Source organism: Rhynchophorus ferrugineus, unplaced genomic scaffold (genome assembly GCF_030347505.1).
Source record: "Rhynchophorus ferrugineus isolate W39M unplaced genomic scaffold, kcgeb_rfMv2 rfM6, whole genome shotgun sequence".
Taxonomy (NCBI): Eukaryota; Metazoa; Arthropoda; class Insecta; order Coleoptera; family Curculionidae; genus Rhynchophorus; species Rhynchophorus ferrugineus.
Genome location: NW_027472585.1, coordinates 21784952 through 21801368, shown reverse-complemented (window position 1 = coordinate 21801368; position 16417 = coordinate 21784952). Strand labels below are relative to the sequence as shown.

General features: G+C 32.4%; 1 protein-coding gene across 2 annotated transcripts in view; it reads left to right on the top strand.

Annotated features, from left to right (window-relative positions):
• Positions 1–5248, top strand: part of LOC143197864 (limbic system-associated membrane protein-like) — a 487089-nt gene extending 481841 nt beyond the window's left edge. The window contains exons 9-10 of one of the 2 annotated variants that reach the window (XM_076406624.1): positions 994–1029; positions 4991–5248. In XM_076406624.1, the coding sequence (XP_076262739.1) occupies positions 994–1029; positions 4991–5109 (155 nt within the window). In that variant the 3' untranslated portion in view covers positions 5110–5248. The remainder of the gene's footprint in view (positions 1–993; positions 1030–4990) is intronic. The other variant, XM_076406625.1, reaches the window with a different exon arrangement.
• The last annotated feature ends 11169 nt before the right edge of the window (positions 5249–16417 follow it).

Below are 16417 nucleotides of genomic sequence, written 5' to 3'. Positions count from 1 at the left end.
TACATTAAATCGGTAGTAATCTGCGTTTTTTTAAATTAGCAGTAGTTATATGTCCATTGCATCAGATATTGGTCCGGGTCAAAACTTTTTCCACATCTACATGGCGCCACAAATAGGTAAAAAAAATGAAGAATCATCGAAATATCTTTCTTTTGAGAAGGGCTATTTGTTGCAAGTCGGTCTTTTATGTACCCACAAACATGCATCATTTAATCTCTCATTTTAAGTAGTAAATTTTTCTGAGATCTTCAGATTAAAAAAAAAAGTTTAACTCTTAAATGTTCCACATCTCTTACAAGAAATAGTATGAAATTACAGCAATTGTATCACTATTTAAAACCTAAATGCAACTGGACTGTTCGTATTTTCTGAAACTTAACACCAATATCCTAACACTATATCGAAATACGAATTTCCTATAAACTCAAAATATATAACATAAAAAATATTAAATGTCGTTCAGGCATTATTTAAAATAGCGATTAAATTAATTGTTAAACATAGAATAGTTTAACAAAATTTAAACTAGTTTGACTCAAAATTCACCAGGAAACCAGATATAAGCGGCAGCAGTTTCTAAAAGCGCCTACGGTGGTATAAAAAAGATACGGTGACCTAACCGGCTTCTTTGGCCGTAACTTTTCAAGTCGTCTAATTATCTAATTAAAAAACTTTTTCCTTCGCTTACCATTATCGAAGCCTTCATAAACAAACCTCGGAGCGGCTTCCAGTAAAATTATTAGACTAATTAAAATGGCGGAAAAAACTTGAAGCAACGCAAACTTCGCCATAAACACACTTGGATACGGTAAACAATTATTTTACTCGCTCGTAAACAAGAGGCGCAGCTCTTACCCAAAATGACGCCGAATAGATTTACGTAGCCGTGTATTGATCCGCATTGCGTTTGTTTTTTTGTTCCATGCACCCCTTCTTACCACACACTATGCACTATGTTTTTGGTTTTCTCTTCTGTTGATGGACGTTTCACAGACGAAATCACCACTGATACCAGACGGCTATTCCACGGTAAGATATCAATATACTCAGCGATACTTTGTCATGAGCTTTTTTCGGGAATAAATAACAAAAATATTTTCGATATAAAATTATTTAAATTCATATTGACACTTGTAAATTTGCACATCCTTATCTAACACAATATACAATGTTGCTTCTTAATTATGCATGAGTTTTCCATAGTTTCGATGTCCCATAGGTATAGATAAAATATATTTTCTTAGTTTCATATTAAATTTATTGGTGTATACATATTTAAAATAGCATATTGTTAAAGCCAATGTTTCTTATGTATATACTACTAATAGGTTGGAGAAAATTATTTTGTGTATGCTCTATACTTGTTTATAAAAAATTTAAATACTAATTAATGATATGTGTTTGTTGCTTTGATCGACGACCTGTTGTGACATTTCTAGTAAGATCATAATTCCTTCACTTTAGAACCAGGGGAATGGATCACTTGTAGAAGGTTATGGAGAAATGTTACAGGAGATCGAATAGTTGGGAGCACTGAGGTCGCTTTTTTATAAAATTTGATTAAATAGTTTTACCCTTCATATCACGTGACTATCCTTTGACGTCACATTTATTGACCAATATTATTCGAATGAAAACTAAAGTGATCTACTAAAATATGTTTATATACAAACATAAAATGAAATATATAAGTAAAATATTTAATATAAATAAAAAATAAAAATGCATAAATCTAAATTACATATATATAGTATAGTTGCATAAATAAATATAACAGTAATAAGGAGCAATATAAGTATATAAACAAATTAATAAAACAAGGTTAAGAGCTCAGTATTCCAGGCAATAATATCGAAATATTACTCTATAAATCGTTCTCACTTTTTCAAGTTTCTTTAGTATCATCAATTTTATGAGACCTATTGGAGTTCTGCCTTCTAGTTTTGTTATACTGAATTCGCTGTTAATATTGCATTTATTCATTTTACCCAAATATATAATAAACACCTAACAATAATTATAAAATCTTTTTCTTGACTGAATTTATCTTAGATAGAAGAAATAAAAAGCCGAAATTGTATATGCTTTTTAAGATATCTTTCAAATTAAGTGATATGTGATGCAGTCGTTAATTAGGGCCTGTTTCGCTGCATTGTTTCTCTAGAATCAGTCTCGAGTTTTTAAAATGTGGTACTACTTGTAGACAAAGTTTACACGTTGTCTCTTCTTTAAAAGTTTTGACTAATACGCAACGTTCCCCATTTGTTTTTCTTTGTTTAAAATCCTCTAGAAGTGAAAATATGGAGTAAACTGGCAATTCTTCAACCTCTGCTTATACATGTTCCGCTAAAGCAGAATGTAAGTTATCGAAAGCGCCGTCATGTTAACTTTCTTTTTACAAGTTGCGACAGGGCAATGATATAAAAAAAATAATTGAAGATGAGCTGATATTTCTGTCTCAATGCGCTATAGTAGGTCCAAAAAAATTCTCTTAACAATTTCTTGATGGAATATTAATAAATATATTGAGTTGATAACTCAGCCAGAATAGTTCTTTTTAAGAAAATAAAGCCCTTTAAAATAGCAATTAAATTTTTAATTGATTGAACTAACTCTAACAAATATTTTCATAATGAGACAATATAATCTGGCGCAATTTAAACATCAAATACCTATATTACAAAATTAATTATATATTCCTTATCCTAATTAACTGTTACCTTTTTGGAGGACTTCTTTACATGATGACATCACGTTTTTCGAACAAATGGGTAGAATACTCAAGTCAATATTTTCACCACTATCACTTATGTCTTGATAAGAAGTACATTGACTTTCTCAAATATTATATACCATAAGCATATAATAGAGAGATAATCGTGCACGTGCGTGGTAAAACCTATGTTGGAAAGTCATTTACCATAAGACATGTTTGTGGACATAATAACACGATGACAATGAACATTTTTGTGTTATAATTAATGCAGATAATTTATTATTATTTACTTGATCAACCTATTTATAGCAACTAGCAGGACTATTCTTCGGAAAACGATGTCTCCTTTATGTAATAGCTTTATATCTACGTACACAACATTTCTTATCATCAGGTCGCATTATAATCAATTTTTATATTGTTTAATAATCTACTAACAAATAATGTAACACAGAAAATATTAACGACGCGAATATCTCAATTCTGATTTTCTTCTATTTATCACATCCAGAATGGCTGTAAACACTTGAAACAAAACCACTTTAAACAGCGTACTTAAAAATAATTGCGTTTTCAGAACTGAAATGTTTCAGTTGCACATTGCCTTGGTGGAAATTCCAACAATTTAAACTAGCCAACGTTGTTTAAAAAAACGATCTCAGCGCTACCTCTTATTAGATCTAACAGAACATTTCCTCAGAATTGCCTATACAATCGAATTTCTATTTATTCTATGTTCAGAGCCTTTGAGATTTCTGGGCGAAAATCTGAATATGTGATTTTTGATAAGTAACATGTGATCTAACACCACTAAAAGAAGTCTGCAGCTACCAGAACTAAAAGTAGTCGAACGTGGCTGGACTATCCTTCATCGAATGTGGAACTTTCTGGAAAAATATCCCAATTGTATCGAGTAACTGAAAATATCTGTGTGAAAATAATTCACTATGGTAGTAATATATCCCATGTTTGGCTTGCTTTAATTGTTAATAGCCGAATTAATGGTTTGATTTGTTTCGAGTAGAGCATGGTGAACAATTGTTTAACTATAAAACTACCTTCACCAGCTTATAGATGAACGTAAGTTGGTAATTAGCTGATGGGATAGATCTAAAAGCCAGTAATGTTTTCTTAAAATTATTATTTAAACCTCTTACTATGGTTATTTAGCTGCTCGCCAGTTTAATGCAAAAACATTTCTCAAATTAGTATGAGATCCAAACAAACATCTTTTGAAAGAAATATAGAGTTCAGTATGATGCTTCAAACTCTCTGACCTATCTAATTATGAAGCTTCTAGTATTGACCATGATACCGTTCGAACTTCACGGCCATATGGTTTGGAAATTAATACAGAAATGGCCAAAATATAAACAACTGATCGATCGCCTGTTACTGTAAATCTCAAGAGGATCCACTTAGAGCATTTTCCGAAGTTCAAATACTAGAGATCGGTAACAGAGAACATAATAAATTAGCATCAACTGCTGAGGTTAAGGCCAATTGGTCAAGGTTGTATGAAAGGTGAACGAATATCCCACAAATACCTGTGACGAAATCGATTTTTTCGATAGAAGACGTAGCCAACAACTCCAAAAAAACATGCAGCTAGGCCAAGAGGTAAACACTTTCCGCAATCGCCGGCTATGGATTGATGGTGATGATAATGATGATGAACAGATCCCCATGTACTTATGAACGGCTTTCACAAACGGAAGCTTGATCGAAGAATGACCATTAGAATGTTCATTGTTTATTCATGTTAATTCCAAGATCAAACTGATAAACGGTTCACAGCTACTTCATGGTTGATAATTAGATCCTTAGAAAAGTAACGAGATAAGAAATGCCAATTTGCCGTGATAGTTTTGAAGGAAAATTTAATTGACATTTTCAAAGACTTGCTGGTTATAAATTAAGTTATACATTTCGAGAACAAAAACAAACAAGTCAAATATGACGGAAATGATATTCTAGCATCTGTATATCAAAGAGCAAAATCTAAAAAAAAATAACGCTACTTTTAATGAGCATATTTTATGAGCTGTCTACATTTCAAGTAATATTAACATTTCAATGTTACAGTTTCACATCAGTTAAGAAGAAACAAAATTACTTTTCCCCAGCCATATATATAATTATCTTGTAAATCCACACACGCTTTTCAAATTGTTTTCTTGTCAATCTATTAATAACAATATAATATTGCGCCAGAAAAACTAATACTACAATTAACAAGAATTAATCTAATTAACAAAATATTTATTCTTCTAGAACACGCCAGCGAAGATGTCCAAAGCATCCGATCTTACAAGAACTCCGGATACACCATGCGACCAGCCATAGAAACAATGGTGGCCATCTGCGGCGTATGTCTGATGATCCTCCATTAAACAGTCATCCCGCCACTTTACTCTTAAGACTCTAACAAGCCCTATGTGAATATTTAGACATGTTTTAGCCGATTGCGTTCCAAGAAAAAAACCTTTCCCAAAATTCTATTTATTTTTACATCTCCTGTATATATATCTTGTAAATAGCAACGTACCGATTAATATATAATGAAACCAAATATAAAAACGTAAGCGCTATATTAAAATATTTTTTGTAAATAAAAAAAGTATACATTATACTCTAGTAATATTACCAAAAATGATAAAATAAACTTAAAATGTCTGTGGTGTTATAGCGTAATATTTACATGGGAAAAGAAAGCTATATACGAAGGTTTATGTCTATAAAGCTTTTTATATATTTCTTGTTTTATTATCGTGAAGTAATATATACATATATATATCTTAAGCTTTCCCAATATGTATGTGTAGGTAGAGTTATTTTAAATGTCTTACTGTATTCGTGAAAAGGGTATAGGGGCAGATAAAAAGGGGGAAAAGTACCGGGGTTTTGCGTTTTTCGTTTAGGTGTAGGTTTCAAAACGTCTGATTCCGTTGTTGGCATATGTTTTATACTATTCATACCACTTTTTAATGTATAAAAATATGGAAATATAATAATAAATGGTATGACCGGCTCATAATTGTTTTTTTACAACCTGTTGCAATAACTACCTGATGCTCTAATTTAAAATTTAAAAGAGTGTAATTCGAACTTTAGGTTCAGTTCTGGAACATCTGAACTGAACATCTGAGTGCTGCTGCTTAACAATGCCAGTAAAGAAAAATTTAAGAGGTAAGAATAACTGGAGGAGAACTTGTACACTTCTGGTAGTAAAAATCATTTGAACTCACTTAATATTTATCCTAAGGTGATTGCATATTTTATGAAAATATTTTCACTTCAAGAAGGCATTAGTTAAGAGAAATTAGTCTATCTTATTAATCTATCCAAAGTAGCAGTGAATTCAAGTCATCTCCTTTTTGGTTCATTTTAACTTTTATATATTACAAAATTAGGAATGCAAATAAAATAATGAAACAAAAATGTTAGAAAATATAATTTATTTTAGCATTGTAGTTCACCGTTCACTGCTACTTTGGATAGACTAAACATATGTTAGTCAAAATATACATTATTTTTTACAATTTTCTCCCATCTTTCTGGTAGCGTGGTAATGAATATCGTGTCGAATCAAAAATGTTGGTTTGGCTGCAATCCAATTTCGATCTCCATTCGAAAATAATCAAGGTGATCTATTTCCGAACTTTTTCACAATTAAGATTACCACTTAAGCCATGCTCACTGGATCTGATCAATAATTTATCAGAAAACGCTGGTGAATTTCCTGGTGCAGCGGAACTGCGATTCAATCAATAACAATGTATGCTTCACAAATCTTGCAACGTGTCATGGAAAACGAGGATATCAAATAGACGATTTTTCGCCCGCCACTCGCTGTTCCTGGGCCACTGGCAATAATACGTTGTTCATATTTGTTTGGTACATCACATCTCAATGTTGGTTACTCCTTCTGTAGTTTGAGATATGCCCATAAAATTGCCTAGTCTAAATTTTGTCATAATATTCGAGTCATAACGTTTCTTACATCGGATCGGCTGTGTCATTTAAACACCTGACTATTCAAAACTTCATTATTCTGAACGACCGGAAACTTTACAGATTACATTTACAGGATAGGATACTAAGGCTTCCCTAAATAGGTCTCCCAATTTAAGCAAATAACTGTTGTAGCTGATTTGTCAACGAATTAAGACCCTGCTTTTATGATTTCTTGATGGGGTTGATCTTATAGTCATTGTAATTGTGATAACAAAAGTTGTTTATAAATCACAAAACCCTCTGTACATTTTCTCTCAAACTAGCCTTATGAAATAGTTAGATCCTGGAACTGTACTTGTTATTCAAAGTACCTGCAACTCACGCTTTGATAACAATGGTCCATGAACTCTTGCAGTTTGAAAAATTCTAAATTGCGGAAACATTTATCAACATTTCCTCGGCACATCAAAGTTCAAGGCGAAGAACTATCAAATGTTTACTGAAATTATTTGAGGTACGGGAAACAAAACATTGAAATTCACATAATCATCAAAGGTGCTTTTTATTCCTATACAGTTTATAGTTTCCATAATATCTAAACCCAATTTAACCATAACAGATTTGTGTGCCGAAGCTGAATTAAGAAGTTGAAGTTATTCCTTTTTAAACTTTTACCGAAAATACATATCTTTAAAAATGCACCAGATTTTACATCTCATATTCCCATTCACATTTTATCCAAGCATTCATTTATGGACTTATTGTTTCTATTTCATGGCAAATTTGTATAACCCCATGTCCTATAATGATTAAAAATTACTTTTAAAAAGGGACATGTGATATTTAAACGTTTCAAATACAAGTAATATTACAATATTTTGGAATTAATTGGCAGCTTCTAGAAGACATTTCGTAGAATATATTGTTATGTCCTGTACAATGTGTATCCAATAAAACAACAATGGCTGTTTGAGTATTTTTGCTTCACTATTTGAATATGGAAAGTAGTAGCTGAGTAAAACTGTCGAAAATACCTTCTGCAATTAAAAGTGGTGGGGAATTGATTAAAATTCTATATTCTTGGAAAATGGCTATAAACTGGGAATGGCCAAAATAATATGAACGCCTGATCTATACATAATATTTATTAATTAATACGATATAAACCCACCATTTCCTTAGAAGCAATTGAAATTGGTCATAGGATAAATCCATGGAGTGAGAAATGTTGTATCAGAACGTAATCTAATTGCTTCAATAATAGTGGAGTTAGTAATCGACTTCTCACATGATCACCTTCTCAATTATCCGTTAACAATTTAATTATATTGAGATTGCACTGGATATTGGAGATATTTGGTGATGTTTTGATGTTCCTCAAACCATAAATATACAACAATGTTTGTCAGCTATAAGCTGGAGTAGTAAGAACTTCGTCTTCGAGGACGTCGCGAGATGTTCATTCGCAGTAAACCAGGCAGTAATATGAATGAGTAGGTTTTCTTAATACCGCAATATTACCGGCTGAAACTTAACGGAACTTTCCCCATGATCGACTGCAGGACGCAGGCAATCCGAATCATAGGCTTCTCTTGGGATTCTCATACACAAACTCGTCCGTTGGTAGGAAACAATGTAAATGGTGTCCAGGTTTTATGATAGCGACTTAATATTCCGCTACAAACGTTAGTTATAAACGGAGTTCCGCAATCCTGAGCTTTACTTGGATATTAGCTTAGTGTTAACTAACATATATGGAAAATACATAAAGCAGAGAACTTAACTAACATATATGGAAAATACATAAAGCAGAGAACTTCAAGAATAACGCAACACCATATTAGCATTTCATATATCTCACAACAGATCGGAAGGTTCTTGTGACTAACTGTTAATAAATAATACAAAAAATATATCGATGCATCTGTAACGACACATAGAAATAAATACTAGCTAGCAATTTCATTTGAATTATTATTTTGTACTAAAGGTCATTCAGCTGAACAATTCAATAATGCATATAGTCTCAAGTCATAATTACTTCCATGTCACAAATATTTAAAAATGGTTCTCTAAACTATACAAATGAAAGAACATTATAATTTTCGTAAACTTATAAATATAAATAGATGTAATTTCCTCGGATCAGATACAATATATTTCCACAGTGTACAAAAAATCGCTAGTCAAAACTAATTTATGAGCTAAATCCCAAAAGTCGCTAGACATTTCTTCAACTTAAAGAAGTTACAGTCACAGGTGAAATGATAAAAATATCTGGTAGATAAAAATAATATATTATAATTCACGATAACTTTGTTAATACATATCTTATCCCAATATGTTTCAAACAAATATTTCCATAACCGATGGGCGTACGAAAGCGCCACATTGAATCAGAAAATTGATAATCACCTCCACCTCGAGCAAATACATGGATTATGATTTTCATTAAAAAGCGTAACTATTTTCCAACTGTTGGCTCAATTAGATCTGGATTTACACAATTAGGTGCTTCTATCTATTATTACATTTAATCGAGAACTGATATAAAATTTCACGATTTCGAGTCTTCTTGATATTTATGGTTATAAGCGCCATAGAGAGTCCTCTACCATGTCTAATTTTGGACATGTTTCGTCTAGCCTCAGTATTTGAACCTCCGTTATCCGAAACACTCGACAACGAGCCGATGGCATTCCTTTTTGTTGAACAACACACCTATGTTTATAATGCACGAGATTTTACATCCCATATTATCCAAGCATTACTTTATGGACTTATTGCTTATATTTCATGATCAATTTTTGTAACCCCATGTCTTGTAAGGATTAAAAATTACTTTTAAATCGCGACATGCGATATTTAAACGTTTCAAATACAAGTAATATTATTACAATAGTTTGGAATTAATTCGTAGTTTCTAGAAAACATTGAATAGAATATATTGTTATTTCCTGTACAATATATATCCGATAAAACAATGGCATGTTTCAGTATTTCGTTTCAGTGGTAGCTGAGCAAATCCATTGAATATACTTTATGCAATTAAAAGTGGTATTGGATAAATTTATACTATTAAATTTATACTATACTTTTGGAAAATGGCTGTAAACTGGGGATGGCCAAAATAATATGAACGCCTGATCATATATTTATAAATTAATACGATATAAACCCATCATTTTCTTAGAAGCAATTGAAATTGGTCATAGGATAAATTCATGTAGTGAGAAATCTTGTACCAGAACATAATCCAATTGCTTCAATGATTGTGGAGTTAGAAATCGACCTCTCACTCTCATTATCTTACAATTATGTCATTATCCCCTTCTCATTTATCCGTTAACAATTTAATTATGTCGAGGTCTCAAGATTGCACTGGACAGGGGAGATATTTGATGATGTTTTGATGCTCCTCAAACCACCAATATATAGAATAATGTATGTCTTCGAGGACGTCGCGAGATGTTCAGTAATCCGGGCAATAATATGAATGAGTAGAGTTTCTTAATAACGCGATATATACCGGCTAAACCTTAACAGAACCCTCCCCATGAATAACTACAGGACGCAGGCAATCCGGATCATAGACTTTTCTGGGATTCTAATTCTGATATAAACTCGACCGTTGGTAGGAAACAATGTAAGTGGTGTCGAGGTTTTATGCTAGCGACTTAGTATTGGCTTCCATTATAAAGAGTTCAGCAATCACAGCCTTACCTAGATGTTAGTTTTGCAGAGCTGCCGCCGTACTATTTTTGTCCATACTAAAATGTATGTCCATATTATTCCTAACATATATGGAAATTACGTAAAACCGAGACGCAAATTAGCAACATTGAGAAGTTTTGCTGCTTGAAGAAAAAAAATATAAAACACTATATTTTTATTGGTTGGAAATTTACAAAAGAATAACACAATACCATATTATCATTTCAGATATCTCACAGCAAGTCGAAAGGTACTTGGAACTAACTGCTAATGAATAATGCAACAAATATGTCGACGCCTCTGCAATGATATATAGTAGTAGCGAGCAATATCATTTTGAATAAAGAATTTTGTGTTACAGATCAAACATAGAAAATTCAAAGAAATGAATGACAAAACCTAAAATAGCGCAAAAAAAGAGTTGTAATGTTACTTCAGAGACTCAAACCGAGCGGTAAATATGAAAGAAACGCGAATCCGTATGAGAACGGTTTAATACCTTTCAGATGTCCGTCCTAGCACCTCTATCTCCGTCATGCATCGACCGACTACGTCTTTTATGACGGGCTCGGTCCCGAGAAAATTCTTGGGATTTCTAGTCGCCGTTGTCGACCAATCCAATACGCCGTCCGAATACGAGACTGTCATCTAATCGGATTTATTAACGTCTTAACTGGGCGACCAGAAACGCCTCGACCAGACGCCACTAGCTCTATAACTAATTAAAATAGGAAAATTTAAAGGATGCTAATGTGCGGGAATGGCGACTTGGAAAGCCGACCAGGCCCGGCTGATCGTTATCGGGACTGATGGAGCTACGGACGCTTCGGTGATTATCTGGTAAGTCAGGAAGGGATCCTTTGATCTAGCTCTAATCGCTCGTCTCGATTCCTTGGCTTTATAGGCGATGTAATGGCGTCAAAACGACTTATTCGATGTTACGAGATATCATCTTTATCTATTTATTGACCGCGCAAACCTTATGTTGTGAATGAAGCACATTGTGTAGAATGAAAAATGTTTCCAAGTTTAATTCTGAGAGATACTTTTGAGCTGTTAAGGAGAGGAAAAATTTGCAAATTAAATACAATTTATTTTCTCCCTTCTTTGTATAAATTAATGCACAAAAACTAGTTTGTTCATTTAAACGAATAATATAAAATATATTCGTTTAAAGATACTAAATCGATACGTAATGTCGAAAGAATTATGAATTGGATGGAGATGACCAACTAAATCGTCTGGTATGGCTTAGGACATATTGATTCCGTCATCGAACCCAACTGATTCTTATACACGCAGCATATAAGAATTCCAGTCTTCTTGATACTTGACTTCCATTCCTGATACTTTATCTTTCATAATTTGATATTTCTGATCTCACTCTTGACACTCCTTACTCTTCTGATATTTCTTGAATTCTGTTGGTGTTAACTGTTCTTTTGCTAATTCTGTACTCTTGATATTTCACTAATTCTGTATTCGCTACATTCTCGAGTACTTCAATTATTTCTATGTTTTATTATGGCTATGTTTTATTCTTAATTCTGTCTAATTCTGATGCAAATTCTGAATCTCCTTATTGATGATTTGTATTTTATCGTCAAAACGCCTCCCCTCGGGTTATTGAAGGAGGCTGAAAAGTTTGGTTCAAGAAACCCTTTTCTACAATCTCGATTCATAACAAGAATTTCGGGGAGAGATAAACATCCAGCTCGGAAATTCTTACGCCGATGATAAAAATGCGAGACGGGTTCTAAAGGCATTCTGGAAAATTCCCCGATCTTGGACGTTCTTGAAGTTTATGGTTATAACCACCATAAGGGATCCTCTACCAAGTCCAACTTCAGACACTTCCAACTTTTAGTCTAGTCCGGAGTACCTGAACCTCCATGATCTGAAACACTCAACAAGAGACATCCTTTTTGCTATACATGTGGTTTCTGTTTGCTCGGTGCCTTTCTTATCTTGACGTAGCTTCACTTGATATTAGATAAAATGCGATAATGAATATAGTCTCAAGTCATAATTATTTTCATGTCACAAATATTTAAAAAATGGTCTAATGGTCTAAACAGAGTATAAAAAATCGCTAGTTAGGACTTCAAAACTAATTTATGAGCTTTAAGACGATTAGAAATCAGTATTCATACTTTAGTGATATGACTAATATAACCCCAAAAATCTCTAGACATTTCTTCAACTTAAACTGTTATTTTTCCAGCGATCCAGTCATAGATAAATTTTCAAAAGTCTTCAGAAAGATACAACAGTTTATCAGTCTGAAATTAAGAAGCCCTTAAAAGCACTGTACCTGACGAGAACGCTGTGTGCACCAGAGCTTCTTGTCCAAGCCGTAACAATGTATTCTTTGCAACCTATACATAATACTGTTGTGGGAAGATGGTTTTGCACCTTTTAATAATAAATTAGAATTTATCAAACACTTCAAGTTTTGGATTTTAACTTTTTTTGTTAAGCGATATTGTCTACCTGATTTAGCTTGGAGAAAACATTATTAAGATTTATCATTATTCCATATTGAAAATGAATAGTTTTTTACATACTTTTAATATATAAATATGCACCTGTATAATGACTGTTATTACCTGATCAAGCAAACAGATACGCGTTATTGCTGTACTCGTACTTACATATAAAACATTTTATAAGATACATAACATTTTGTCAAAGTACAGAGGTTGAAATCTCGAAGAGAACATGAAATGACCATGTAATGATGGTTATTAATATATATTTAATCCCATTCTACGATGTCTCAAATCACAATTTTAAATTTATAATGATAATTTTTATTTTTTTAATAAATTTTATAATTGATAGAACTATAAATCCTCTGTCCTATCGAAGTAGAAAGTTTTTATAAATAACTTCTCCTATAATAACCTTTTCGTGTAAATGCCCATCTTAGCACCATCATCGAATGTGATTTGAAAACGAAACCCGTCATCCGCTTTCGAAATGTGGACTCTGTTGGAGCACCATTTGTACAGAATCTCTAATAGCTGTTAGTTAATCAATTTCATTTTAAATACATATCTCATATCTATCAGGCTACACATCCCTACAGTGTTGAAAAGGCGACATACATTTTCGCAGATATCCATTCATAGATCAATCTTCGAATTTCGTCAGCATTTCAAGCTATGTTGTAGCCAAGTACGGCGGCACATATTTGAGCTACAACAGCGTAATCTTCACAACTATTTTAAGGTATGGCAGAATATTGTCAGGCGACGATTGCTTTCAGTCAGATGCTCGTTATTGCCGTTTTCTATACACCAGTCTGTTCTCTACTTATGTACAGCAGTATCTTATGGCCATGAATATTCCGCTTCGGCTTAGATGTGGATGAGTTTCCTGTACAGCCAATTCGGATGATAAGCATTTTATCTACTACTAGATCTGTTGCATATTACATACGCCTATCAATAAAAGTCTATTCATCAGGTGCTCAGGAGTTTTTTTTGTAATCACGGGTTCGAATTCCACTTTTGTTTACTTGGTCGCTCTTCAGTTGGTAGATAATATATTTATGAATAATAAGTGTATCTGTTTTATTATATTTTAGGTTCTTTTAACTGCTATAAATATAGTTTAATCTAATATAAGTATCTAATATATAAATATTTTTAAAATGCTAAACTGTTATACTAAATGTTGGCAAATCTTACGAGATATAAATAAATGGTGGCAGCAGAAAATTATTAATATCATTGTTCCTTGACTACAAACTTGACAGAGCATCCGACTTACAATATACCTCTGTTAATGTTATTTTCGAATGTATTTAAATTTATAGAGCAAACAAAACAAACTTAAAATAAATATCACCTATCTTGCAGATGTTCTCCAACTCATTGTCTCTCTCTATATATATTTCGTCGATTTTCTTTTGAATTAAACCTTCTCGGGTTTACACTGGCAGGTGTTTTATCACATCTGATGACAATGTCTTGACCGACAGATGTTATCTATTCCAGTACTATATTGACTAAATCGTTATTCTATTGAAGAAACATTTGTAGTTCTTGGACAAGAGTTCGCTTTACTGTTGGATTTCATTTGCAGTGTTGGTAGCACTATGTGATAAATTTTTGTATCTTGTAATTATATCTATAATTGTTTAAGATTTTATTAACATATTTCTGATAGACACTCGAATGTTACCAAAAACTTTTATGGTATCATACCTTAAAAGTGGGTATGAAAATTTTCTGCACTATAAGAAGAAAAAATGTATTGAACGTAATGGATCTGGTGGCTGAATCGATCATGGCAATTTAACTTTTCCGCGGATACAGCATAACCCAATATATTCACCGCTTTATTATAATGGCTTGAAATACTGACAAACGATTGTCATTTTCTGTTTATAACTGATTTGTTTACACCAAAATTCATTTCCGAATATTCATTTAGATTAGTTTATTTCGCAATTCTTTACTATTTCCTCAATAAATACGGCTGATTAGAGCACATGGAAGCACTTAACAGTTAAGCCAATGAAAATATTTTATGCTCATATATACTACATACATTTTTTGTAATTCCTCTATGAAAACCCATATACTTATTCTAAAATGTATGCGAACATGGAAATTATTTTTTACAACTTCTCTTTTTTCTACTATAGAGCATAATTGTCAAAGGAACAAAAAAACTTGGGCGATTTTCAATAAAATATTTATTTATAATAACCTACCGGTGACAGTTTTTGTTTGATATGGAGGTTTCCAATATGTACTCGGGCTAGATATAAAAATTTCCCCGGAGCTTGGGGAAGTTACAAGTCCTAACCCAGTTGGAAAGTTGTAAAATTATTATTTTTCCTTGTCGAAAGAACAGAAATATTATTACGTGGCAAAGTTTTACAAGAGTGGGTTTCCGTTCTCTCTATATAATTCCTTATCATCGTAGGCTTCAGTTTCAAGAGAATCCGGCAATACTTAGTTTGGACAACAAAGTTGTTCAAACTCTAATTCTACTTTCAGTTCAAAAACAGTTGGTATTGCATGAAAAATAACAATTTAGTCGTGATAGTCGATCGTGTACTCAAGTAACTATATTTCAAAGTTAGTGGTAGAATCGACAGGAATGTTCTCTTACTGCTATAATCACGGGTTCGAATTTCACTTTAGTTTACTTGGTCGCTCTCCAGTTAGTAGATAATATAGTTATTAAAAATAAATGTATCTGTTTTTATTATTTTGAGGTATTTTTAATTGCTATAAATATAGTTTGATCTATTATAATTATCTGATATATCAATATTTTTATAAAAACCAATGCTAAACTGTCTAGCAAATAATGCTATACCAAATGTTGGCAAATATTACGAGATATAAATAAATGGTGGCAGAACAAAGTTATTAATACTATTGTTCTTTAACTACAAGCTTGACAGAGCATGCGACTTAAATATATATTTGTTAATGATATTTTAAAATTTCTTGTAAATAAAAGAGCAATCAAAACAAACTTAAAATAAATTATTCACTAAATGATTCGGATCCTATCACCTATCTTGCAAATTTTCTCCAACTCGTTGTCTGTCTCTTTTTATTTCGTCGATTTTCCTATGAACTAAACCTTCTCGAGTTTACAATGGCAGGTGTTTTATCACATCTAATGACAATGTCTTGACTGACAGATGATATCTGATCCAGTACTATATTGACTAAATCGCTGTTGAAATGATGAAACATTTGTAGTTTTTGGACCACAGTTCACTTCACTGTTGGATTGTATTGGCAGGTGTTAGCAATACTATTTGATAAATTACTCCTTGTATCTGTGATTGTTTATGATTCTACTAATATATTTCTGATACACACGTGTGTGTATAGTACACAAATATCGTTTTTAACATTTAGATTGTTTCACAATTCTTTACGATTTCGTCAATAAATACAGCTGATTAGAGCACTTAATAATTAAGCCAATGAAAACATTTTTGCCCATACATTTACAATTCTTGTAGTTTCTCTATGAAGACCCACATACTTG